Source organism: Cynara cardunculus (assembly GCF_001531365.2).
Source record: "Cynara cardunculus var. scolymus isolate 2C chromosome LG 15, CcrdV1, whole genome shotgun sequence".
NCBI lineage: Eukaryota > Viridiplantae > Streptophyta > Magnoliopsida > Asterales > Asteraceae > Cynara > Cynara cardunculus.
The window spans coordinates 14,473,652-14,484,789 of record NC_037542.1 but is presented as its reverse complement, the minus strand read 5'-3'; the positions used below and the strand labels follow the sequence as shown (position 1 = coordinate 14,484,789).

The 11,138-nt window shown below is 36.7% G+C and overlaps 1 protein-coding gene across 6 annotated transcripts; it reads left to right on the top strand.

Annotated features, from left to right (window-relative positions):
• Positions 1-657: 657 nt before the first annotated feature.
• On the top strand, positions 658-10,970 carry LOC112527831 (uncharacterized protein At2g02148-like). Of its 6 annotated transcripts, none has more exons than XM_025138658.1 (12): positions 995-2,751; positions 3,315-3,330; positions 3,516-3,539; positions 6,463-6,649; positions 7,743-7,866; positions 7,971-8,312; positions 8,388-8,550; positions 8,706-8,829; positions 8,902-8,967; positions 10,219-10,428; positions 10,535-10,661; positions 10,741-10,970. In XM_025138658.1, the coding sequence occupies exons 1-11, from the start codon at positions 1,062-1,064 to the stop codon at positions 10,634-10,636; spliced, it is 3,048 nt and encodes a 1,015-aa protein (XP_024994426.1). In that variant the 5' UTR covers positions 995-1,061; the 3' UTR covers positions 10,637-10,661; positions 10,741-10,970. The 6 variants fall into 6 exon arrangements, 3 of the variants coding, with proteins under 3 accessions (XP_024994426.1, XP_024994425.1, XP_024994424.1); XM_025138657.1 differs by lacking the exons at positions 995-2,751; positions 3,315-3,330; positions 3,516-3,539 and adding exons at positions 4,560-4,592; positions 4,686-4,827; positions 5,850-6,001 and having other exon boundaries at positions 6,149-6,649; positions 10,255-10,428; XM_025138656.1 differs by lacking the exons at positions 995-2,751; positions 3,315-3,330; positions 3,516-3,539 and adding exons at positions 4,560-4,592; positions 4,686-4,827; positions 5,850-6,001 and having other exon boundaries at positions 6,149-6,649.
• The last annotated feature ends 168 nt before the right edge of the window (positions 10,971-11,138 follow it).

Here is an 11,138-nt window from a genome sequence, read left to right as displayed (position 1 = left end):
CTTAATTAAATTCATTAAATAATATTTAGATAAATAAATTAATTTTCATATATAATGTGTATATAACAAATTACATGTATGTCATTTTGGATGAATTTTAATAAAGTTTTACACAAAAGTATTCTCTTATTCTTTAATATAGGTATCATTCTTATTTATAATGGGTACGAGGCGAGTAGTGCGATATCCATCCTCGTTTTGAGACAAACGGAGATCCTCGTTCCCATAATTTATCTGGTAAGACAACGTGACTTGATGAATGTTTAATGGGTAAGCATTTGCTAAACGACTCCTAAAATAGTTTATGGACGAAGGGGTATTTTGGAGAATTCATGAAAGTTAAGCATATTCTTTTGGAAATTTGTTTTGGGCTGCCAATTGAAATATTGGGTCACTCACTAATCACTATTATCAGTTAGCCCAAAACCCATCTTATTGAAACGGGTCAAGTCCGAACCGTATTTACACTTTCATAGCAATACCAATGGAGTTGGAAAAAAAAACCTTTTGCCGCTTGTCTTCTTGAACCCCTGTGGCTAAACCCTAACCATCTTCGTCATCAACGGCTTCACCCCCATCACCTCAACTGAAACCCTAATCAATACAATAATCTGCCATTGTACAAACATCATACCCCTAAAACAGCAATGAATGGAACCTCTCTCTCTTAGTTTGCTCGGACGATGTTCATCTTTCTTCGCAGCCTTGTCATTATGGGAAGAAAAACAAGATACCCTAATCATCGTGTAAGCCTTTTACTGTCATCATCAACTAAGTCTCCATATTTGATGAATCCCAATAATATAATTCTCTGCAACTGTTCATCACCGTCATCATCATACACGTTCTTATTTTGTGTCACCGGTTTTCTATGCTTTTTGCGGTATCCGTTTTCGAGTAAGGCTAATTGTGATGAAATCGGACAAGGTCTTGATAGGGAATCCGTTTGTGAAATTGTTAAGAATGAGCGTTGGGATGATTATAGGATCAGCAAATTAATTGGTTCGGCTTTAGCTCCTATTTGGGTTTCGACGATCTTGTTACAATTGAAGGAAGAGCCTATGTTAGCTTTGAAGCTCTTCAAATGGGCTGAAACTAGACCCAAGTTTTGTCATACTAGTGAGAGCTATTGTATTCTTGCTCACATTTTGTTTTTTCACAGGCTTTATAATGATGCTCATGGTATATTGAAAGATTTGCTTAGTTCAAGCCTTATTTTGCCAAGTTGTGATGTATTTGATATAATGTGGTCAACTAGGAATGTTTGTCGATTCGGGTGGGGGGTGTTTGACACATTGTTCAATGTATTGGTGGAGTTAGAGAGATTTGAGGAAGCTAATGATTGCTTTTTAAGGATGAAAAATTTTAGAGTTCTCCCAAAAGCAAGATCTTGTAATTCACTTCTGGGTAGATCGACTAAGATGGGTAAAGGAGATTTCTCAAAGAAGTTTTTCAAGGAAATGGTTGGGGCTGGTATTAAGCCTTCTGTATTTACGTATAATATTATGATTGATTATTTGTCTAAAGAAGGAGATGTGAAAGGTGCACGGAGCCTTTTCTCTGAGATGAAAGTGTTGGGTGTTAATCCAGACATTGTTACATACAATTCACTTATCGATGGGCATGGTAAGCTTGGGCAGTTAGCCGAATCGATCTGTATATATGATGATATGAAGAGCGTTGGCTGCCATCCTGATGTGATCACATACAATGCATTGATAAACTGTTTCTGTAAGTTTGGGAAAATGCCGCAGGCATTTGAGTTTCTTCATTATATGAAGAAAAATGGGTTGAAACCGAATGTTGTAACTTACAGCACGTTTATAGATGCCTTCTGTAAGGAAGGAATGATGCAAGAGGCAATCAAGTTTTTCATGGATATGAGGCGAGTTGGTCTTTTTCCCAATGAGTTCACATATACTTCTTTAATTGATGCAAATTGTAAAGCGGGTAGAATTGGGGAGGCTGTGAAGCTGATCAAGGAGATGTCTGAGGCAGGTATTACGGTCAATACAGTTACCTGTACAGCGTTACTTGATGGTCTTAGCAAAGAAGGTAAAATGAAGGAAGCGGAGGAATTTCTTAGAGAAATGCTTAAAATGGGTATATCACCTAATGTGAAAAGCTATACAACCCTTCTTCATGGATATATAAAATCTAAAAGCATAACTGGGGCCATGAATGTTTGGGAACAAATGGAAGCCAAAAACTATAAACCAGACTTGTTGCTATATGGTACTCTCATCCTAAGACTCTGCAATGACAAAAAGCTTGAAGATGCTAAGGTTGTCTTTGAGGAAATGAAGAAAAATGGTACGGATGCAAATTTTGTGATTTACACAACGATTATGGATGCATATTTTAAATCTGGACAACCAACAGAAGCTCTCAATCTGCTACAAGAAATGAATGACATGGGTATGAGCCCATCGGTTGTGACATACAGTGTGCTAATCGATGGTTTGTGCAAACTTGGATACATCCAAGAGGCACTGGACCATTTTCGTAAGATGCCAGGTGTTGGATTGGAACCTAACATCATTGTTTATACAGCCCTTATTGACGGGCTTTGTAAAAATGATTGCTTAGAATTGGCTGTGAAACTTTTCGACGAAATGCTGGGGAAGGGTGTGATTCCAGACATAGCTGCTTACACATGTTTGATTGATGGAAACTTAAAAAATGTTAATGTTAATGAAGCTCTGGATTTATGGAACAAAATGGTAAAAACTAGTATAAAGCCTGATTCTCGTGCGTATATTTCTCTGATTTGTGGGCTCTGTAGATGTGGTCGAATGCTAGAAGCAAGAACCTTTTTTAACGAGATGATCACAAATGGTCTTCATCCAGATGATATTATTTATGGCTGTCTTGTGAAGAAGTATTATGAGCTTGGTTATACAAGAGAAGCCGAGGAATTGCAAAATGAGATGGTTGGAAGACAGCTTATGAATGGTGTTAGTGATTAGGATGATGTGCAAGCTTGAAAAGTTTTATAGCATGCCTGTCTTCATCCAATCGTGTCAAAGATCCAAGATCGTGGATTGATGCAAAAAAGTGAGAAATCCTTTATTTGCTTGCAGCTTGGTGCATGTGGGTATCATGATTTTTGGACCCCGAACTAATTGCGTGCCTATGGGAACCTGCTATTAGTTATAACATAAATTTGGATCATTTTTTATCCGACCCTCAAGCGAGGTAAGGTATACTTCTCATCATTTTTATCTTTACATGAAAGGAATCAGAAGTAATAGGTTTTTGGATTTTGCTTAGTACTTACTGATAGAGTTCTATATCTATCTCTTTATTCACAGGTATGGGATTTATCTGGTCATTGCATATGTATACACTCAAAGAGGCATTTTGAATCTCATTGATTATCAAGTAAGTTTGATGCAAGCTATGAATACTTTTTGCCTACTTTGTTGATTTTTCTTTGGAACTTTTTACTTTGATTTCTTGCTATATCAATAGTCGGTACGTATTGGGCTGTTTGGTTGGTTTTTCTAATTAAGTCATGTATGGATAAAGCTGTCTGTGTGGATTAATGTCTCTATGGAGTGAGAAAGTTTTTGTTTGGGAGGGTTTTTCATAGATGGAATGAATGTGTTTTTTCATTGAGAGGGGCAAGTTTGGAAAAAACTTGGCTTTCTGCATAAAGCTCCTCCCTAGAAGCTTACTACATAAGCCACTTTCTATATCATTAAGCCACTACCAAACAGTGATGTGTATAGCCGACTGAACAAGTTGTAACATTTATTAAGCTAATTAAGCTGCTAACAAACAGGCCCGTCGACTGCTTTACTAGAAGCCATGTCTGTTTGTCAAACAGGCACAGATATGTTTATGTACATGTATACAAATAAGTGAATAGGGGCTGGGTGGGTGAACACGGTCAGGGGGTGTGGTAGGGTTTTTGGGGAAGATGAAGATATGAGGGAAACAAAATTGAAAATGACCCTGTTAGAAGTGTGGTTGAGGAAGAACATATAATAAGTAATAACTAACCCTTATCCTTAGAGGGAAGTGTGCTTCATGGTTTAATTGTATTTTTTCTGTAACCATGTTTGGAATAGATGATTGGAGAATGATTTGGAGTTAAAGTATGTAAATTATTTCACTGGAGACTATAAAGATTGAGATTGCAATAGTGCACATAAGTTGTGTTCTCTAGAGGATCTTAAAGCATGGTGATTTGAAGTCATTGGGAGAACAAATAAATAGAATTATCAAGTGTTTGCTCATTTTGTTCTATATGGGTTGATTTTGCCACCTCATTTTGTTCTCCGTTTTAGATGCGCTTGTCTGCGGTACAACTAATTGTGCTCGTGAAATGGGCGTTGATATTTTTTGGGTAATGACTATGAAAGTTGTTGCATCTCTTGGAAGTATATTGACCCGAAGAATTAAATGTTTGCATCCTTCTAATCGAAGTTCTTTCTTTTGTATGCACACCTGATCAGGATCCCATCATCTTTCAGCATAACCCAGTTATGGTATACCAAACCAAACAATCCCAGTATATGCCACCCCGAGGTGGGTCAAGGAGGGGTGTGACGTGTGAGATAGAGTAGAGTGGCTGTCTTCTCCTGGTATGTAGTCTTGTTGCTAGTAAAGTTAAAAATAATATACCTATTTGCACATTGTATTGTTACAAGCTAATGGTTCTTGAGTTCATTGTATAGGATCGGAAGTCTTGGTGGAGGGAAGTCGAAATTGAATGGTGGCAGCCATTGGGAAAGTTCTGTGATAAAAAAGAGTTGTTACTACGGGGAAGAACAGGGAGAGGCAGATGTCTCGTTGCCGTTACCATGGTTCCTCGGTTAGGTCTCCACAGCCATCGTTCCCACTCACTTCAGTTAGTTAAACAGGGGCTAAGCAACTAACCATGGAAATGTGTTTCAATTGTTTTTTATGGAACCTTTCCAATCATTCATTTGATATCAAGACAATATAGTATCAAACGTTTCATTTCTCATGTTTTTGTTGTGTAGAAACAACTATATTTATGCATTTAAACAAATTGTTTATAATCATTATTTACACGATTAAATACAAATATAAGCGGTGTTTGTTTCGTTTTAAGGAATGAGGATGAAAATGCAAGAGAATGTAGATTGCCAAATTGGTATTCCTATTGCATTCGGCAAAAGTAGAGAATAATCATTTATTCAAGTATCCTATATACCCTCATCAAAACAAGTATTGTATTAGACTAATTCAAAGGTTACATGAAATGACTAAAAGGTTTTTGGTCTGGCGGTATATAAGTCATTGACTTCTTAGGAGAGGTGACGAGGGTGTGTGAGTTTATTTGTTGTATATGGATATTATATACTTCAAAAAAGGTTACATGGAAGAATTTATTTGCATTGATGATGGTTTTGCAAGTAACATTAGAAAGCTCGATATTCTAAAACTTGTCAAGATTTTGCGATGGCAATAGCTTTGCAATGGCTTCATTTTGTACTGATTAATTCGACGAGCCAATCATAATGGCCTACACCAGTTGTTGTTGGAGACGTAAAAAACTGAGTTTGTCTTGTCAATGTGTCCGTCGCTATATTTTTTTCTCTTTTAATATACTGGACCTTAAACGATGGTCTAGACTATGACAGACACAAAATAATGGTTCCAAATTCGATACCATCCTCATCTCTCCTCTTCTTTTCATAACAACCACCATTTGGGAGTCCGACTCAAAAATCATCAGCTCTTAACCCATGTTATAGCTTCCGCCAAAACCAATGCTCGATAGATACTCCTTCACCTCAAATTTCCTTCTAGAAGTATGGGGTAAAAAGTCACTTACGGACCAGAGTTGATGGATGTGTATTATGATCTAACAGATTCTACAAGGACAAATACGTAAATTCAACTTGTACTAGTACTGCTTAAGAAGTAAGAACATTCGACCTTGCCGGTTTGGGAGGTGGTACGGATATCAGTCACAGGCTCGGGAATTGCTTTATGCTTCCCGGAAGCTCACCCTCAACCTCAGGTTTGGACTTTCTTCTAAATCTATGTATATATATATAGCCGTTGAATTCTTTCTTTTCCAACTCAACTGCTCAGATAAATTCATTTTCCATTCACTCTCTAACGCAATATTCAATGCCTTCTCATATTTATCTTCCCACCATTTCAGTCAAATGTATGATCTGGATGCAAAACGGAAGACGGAGAAGAATTAGAGCACAGAGTCGTGTGTTTTATTTTGTGGGTCTAGGGTTTTGTTTGTGGGTTTTTCGATTTTGGGATTTTTGTTAGTGTAATTGGACATGAATAGATAGATGGGGAGTGGGATTCCGTTTCAACAGTACAATTTGAGATCAGCTGATGCAAGACAGAAGGCGAGAAAGTATTGAAGGGCAGAAATGTGTTTTGATTTTGTGGGTCTAGGGTTTTGTTTGTGGGTTTTTGATTGTTGGGATTTTTGCTAGTGAAATTGTACATGAATAGACAGATGGGAGCTAGGGTTCCGGTTCAACAGTACAATTTGAGATCTGCTGATCCGTACATAGATGGGACTTCTTTGCATGATCTCAATACTGTGGATGGACGTGCCGGCGAGATTATTGAACCTATGGTTGACCGCGACGCTGTTACAGATGAGAGCTTAGACAATGAAGACGATTCTGGTGCTGTTGTGAGTCTTTTATTGTTTACCTATTTTGTTGGTTTTGTTATCATGATCTTGCTTGTCTGCTACTTTATGTATATGGGTTTTTATCTGAAAACAATTAGTTAGCAAAATGTTTAACCCCTGGGGCCCGTTTGTTAGCAGCTTAAGGAGTTAATGGAAGTCACAACTTATTTGGTCAGTTATACATGATTGTTTGGTAGTGACTTAATGATATAGAAAATAACTTATTCTGTAAGCTTTTAGGAGAGAGTTTTATGCAGAAAGCCAAGTTTTTTTTCTTCTAAACCTGTCCCTCCCGATTAAAAAACACGCTTCTACCATCTATGAAAAAACCCTTTGAAACAAAAACCTGCTGAATCTATGTGCAGGCATATTAATCCACACAAACAACATCCATACATGACTTAAGAGCTATCAGGTCCATCTGAGCAAAAGGTTAGTTGTGATGGTCTTTTTGCAAATATGTACTTAAAGAAGCTCCTAAGTCCATGTCCCATGAAAAGTGATTATTGCAATCTTTGTGTGACATCGGCAGTATATGGGCTTCAAATGTACAAAAAGGAACAGAAATAGGAGAAAGTGATAAGCTTTTGGAGGAGATTTGGTGGTAATTGTTGCCACACTGTGATCAATCATATGACAAACAATTTGTATTTACTATTTACCTAAACCGAGTACTTTATGGCATTGCATTCACGGGCATCACCTAATATTAGTACTTTGTTATGATTTTTTAGTAGCAGTTTTAGGTTTAAATTTCGTTTTAATTTGTAACTTTTTATGCTATGATCTTGTTGCAAAATATCATATAAGGTACTACGTACCTGCAAGCTATGCGGATATGCGATGATGTTCTAAAAAGTGATGGTATTTGGCACTTGGTTGAATCCTTTTTCCTTCTAAATTCTTGTTCAGTTATCAATTTCAGATATAGGATTAATTATGAATTCATTTTGGGTGAATTAAACTGTGAATGTGGACCATTGGGACTTCACATGTCAGATAAAATAATGTTGTTTTCATCTTAGTTTCAGCTGCTTTATGGCATCCGGAGAATGTTGTTTCCCCTTATAAACAATTTTTCTACATAATGCAGGAATGCATGCACGAAAGCTACCAAAATACTTTACCACTTCATAATGTAGGGGTGGAGGGAGGTCATTCAAGCCTCGATACTAATGGATCTTCAAGGGACACATATAATATTTTATCAGCCGATGGTAAAGTTAAATTTCTCATCATTTGTTTGCCTTATGAATTATAAGAGATCATTTCACGAGTGTTTTTCCTACTGAACTAAAATTGACTGCATTTTGTTTACTAGATGTTTCACCGATAGAAACAGCAAGAGCAAGATTCCTGGATTTCATCGTGGATAGTTTCATTGGCTCACATGTACTTGAAGTATCAGATTCTGAGACCGATGGTATATCTCAATCTGTGGAAGAAAAGCTGAGCAAGAGGAAGACAAGAGACATCCAATACGAAGGTGATCCACGCTTTGTATTGCCATTGATGTATGTGGCAAATATGTATGAAACCTTGGTTAATGAAGTAAACATGAGACTTTCTTCGTTGGATAACATGCGTGAAAAGACCATTGGAGTGGCACTTGAAGCTGCTGGTGGTTTATATAGGAAGCTTGCAAAAAAATTCCCAAGGAAAGGTATTCAACAATGCAAAATTTACATATTTAACTGATAATACTTCTTGTATGCAATTAACGACAGCAATTTAGCAGGAGCTTGCATATTCAAAAGACGGGAACTAGCAACGTCTTTTGAGACAAGGTCAAGATTTCCTGAACTAGTGATACAAGAGGAGAAGCGGGTTCGTTTTGTTGTAGTCAATGGTTTGGAAATTATGGATAAGCCAACTATTACACATATAGATGATGCAGAGTGGTAAGTTCAAGTGCCCCCAATGCTTTCTTATCAAGTTTATTTTGGTTGGGGGGGGGGGTATGTAATAACTTGGTTTAGTTTAGTCATATCAGTTTAGGAAAATAATCAAACTTTATTATTGTAGTTGAGTTATAGATGATTCAATCAAAATGTAGGTTCAAGAGGTTGACTGGTCGAAATGATGTAGTTGTCTCTGCTCGTGACTACAAGTTTTATGCTCCAAGACATAAATATAGGCGTTCTGCATCAAACTCTGTTTCAAGCATTCCTGGTTTTCCAGTAAGTTTGAAACTTACTTCTTGTTTAGCCATACTATTATAGAAGTTAATCTTGATTTTTGCATTGGTTTAGACTTTTCCTGGTGCTGATAATTCTTCTCCAATGTCTGTTGCTCAAGGCTATCGATCTCTTACAGAAGTAAGATCTTTTCTATTAATAGCGTATATATATATATATACATACATACATACATACATAGGGGGTCATTCAAGGGAGGAGTCAATATTTTGTGAGATCCGTGAGGTCCAATCTCAACCACAAATCAAAGTTTAAATTAGGAAATTAATAATTTTGGTACTTTTGACTTAAAATTTTAAATAATGACATTTTAGGTATTTTAGAGATCTTATCTCCCCTCTCCCCTCCGTCGTGAACATTTCACTACAATACCCATCGTATATACATTAATTAGGATCATTCTCTCTATATACCCACTGATACCTACTAATGTCCACTGTGATACCCACTCTATACACGTTGTGATACTCTAAGATACACAAATACACAATGTACTATAAGGTAAACGATGAAAGCAAAGAATGTGATGCAAAGAAAACACCGAAAATACACTTTGTGTTATTGGCATCAAAGATTCAAAGATAATACACTATGGATAGTTATGGATTTTCTATTTATGGAGAGGATAAATTAATCGCATTTATGAGTTGTCTTTTTTATTACTAAATTACCCTTTTCTATTTATTTAATGGGTGACTCACATTGGTTCTCACGATTATCTCAAATTACTGAGTTCTCAATTGATTAGGCCCGTATATATGTGTGTGTGTGTGTATATATAACATATATATATGTATGTTTTTGAGGTTTTCCCCTGAACCTTTCTCTCTCTCTCTCTCTCTCTCTCTCTATATATATATATATATATATATATAGGTCAGGAGAGAACCCCTAAAAAATGAAAAACTAAGGAACACGCTAATGACCGTTTATTTGTACGGTATGCACATGTGCATACAAGTAATTTGCAACTAATTTTTCCATTTTTCCGGTTTTCTCCTGAACCCTATATATATATATATATAGAGAGAGAGAGAGAGAGTTGGATTTCTTTGAGACGGGAAGTTATGGTGAGAAGGGTAAGAAGGGATCTCCACCTTTGGATCGATACTAATTGAACATCAATAGTAATGAGATGCACTAGATCAATTCCCGTAACACGTGCGATTCATGGGGTGGTGGTGAGATTAAAAGTGATCGAGGGTCTAGATCCCTTCTTATGCTTCTCATCTTAACTCCTATTCTCACACGATCCTTCGTGTGTGTGTGTGTGTGTGTATATATATATATATATGAAAAGTACTATTGTTATACCCATAGTAGTGGGTGGGTAGTATGGTTGTGTAACTGGCACATGATATAATTATTCAGTCACAAAATGAGCAGCAGACAGCAGCATCAAAACAGCATATGCAGGGTGAATTTCATATCTTGAACCAGAACCATGAGTCAATGAGTAGTCAATATTCTCAACACAATCATCAATGTGAAATTGGGCACACGCAGCAGTCATCGACCATGTCTCAACAGATGGCTTGTTTACAACCACTGAGTCACCTTGGAGGCCGCTTGCATGTACTGGTAATGTTTTGATTGCTCTTCCTAATTCCTTTCATTCGGTTCTGATCCTTTTTTATTCGAATGCGGAATTCTGATTCGAGTTGGTTAAATGTTCGTATTATCATAGCCAACAAGTCCTGCAAAGTTCTGTGATGAATGTGGTTCTCAATATTTGCGAGAGACTTCCAAGTTCTGTTCGGAATGCGGTGTGAAGAGGCTGGGAACATGATTCTGGTTTGCCTGCCTCTTAAGAGGTATATATATATATATGTATGTATACACACATATTTACACTGTGATGGTGAAATAACTGTGTGTGTTTTTGTTATGCAGGGCAATGTATATGATATAGTAGAGTTTATTATAGTTGCAACAGATGTGAGGGGTGGCTTTAATTTATTTATTCTAATTAATGGGATTGTGGAAGAAAAACAAGTCCTGATATGTTATCCATCTCAAAAAGCATTTGGTAACAAAAAGTAGCAGTCACTGTATAAATTGAATTACTCCTTTGTTTTGTAAAAATTGCAAATCTTAGTTGAAAAAGCATTGCCAAATGTTTGTTGAATGTGTGTAGTTTCATTTGGTTTAGGTTTGGAAATAAAAATATATTTTTTATTAACATAGATATCCAACCCGCTTATGCCAGCCGATTAATCCCAAGGTGACCATCTGTTTTGCAGATAGTCCGGGGTTACAACATTTGAACCTTCGTGGTTACAAGGGGATTT

Coding starts and splice junctions, on each gene's coding strand:
- LOC112527831 (XM_025138658.1), top strand. CDS start 1,062: ATGTTAGCTTTGAAGCTCTTCAAATGGGCTGAAACTAGACCCAAGTTT. Junction 3,540..6,462: donor GTATGGATAAAGCTGTCTGT/GTGGATTAATGT, acceptor GTACATGAATAG/ACAGATGGGAGCTAGGGTTC. Junction 8,551..8,705: donor CATATAGATGATGCAGAGTG/GTAAGTTCAAGT, acceptor ATCAAAATGTAG/GTTCAAGAGGTTGACTGGTC.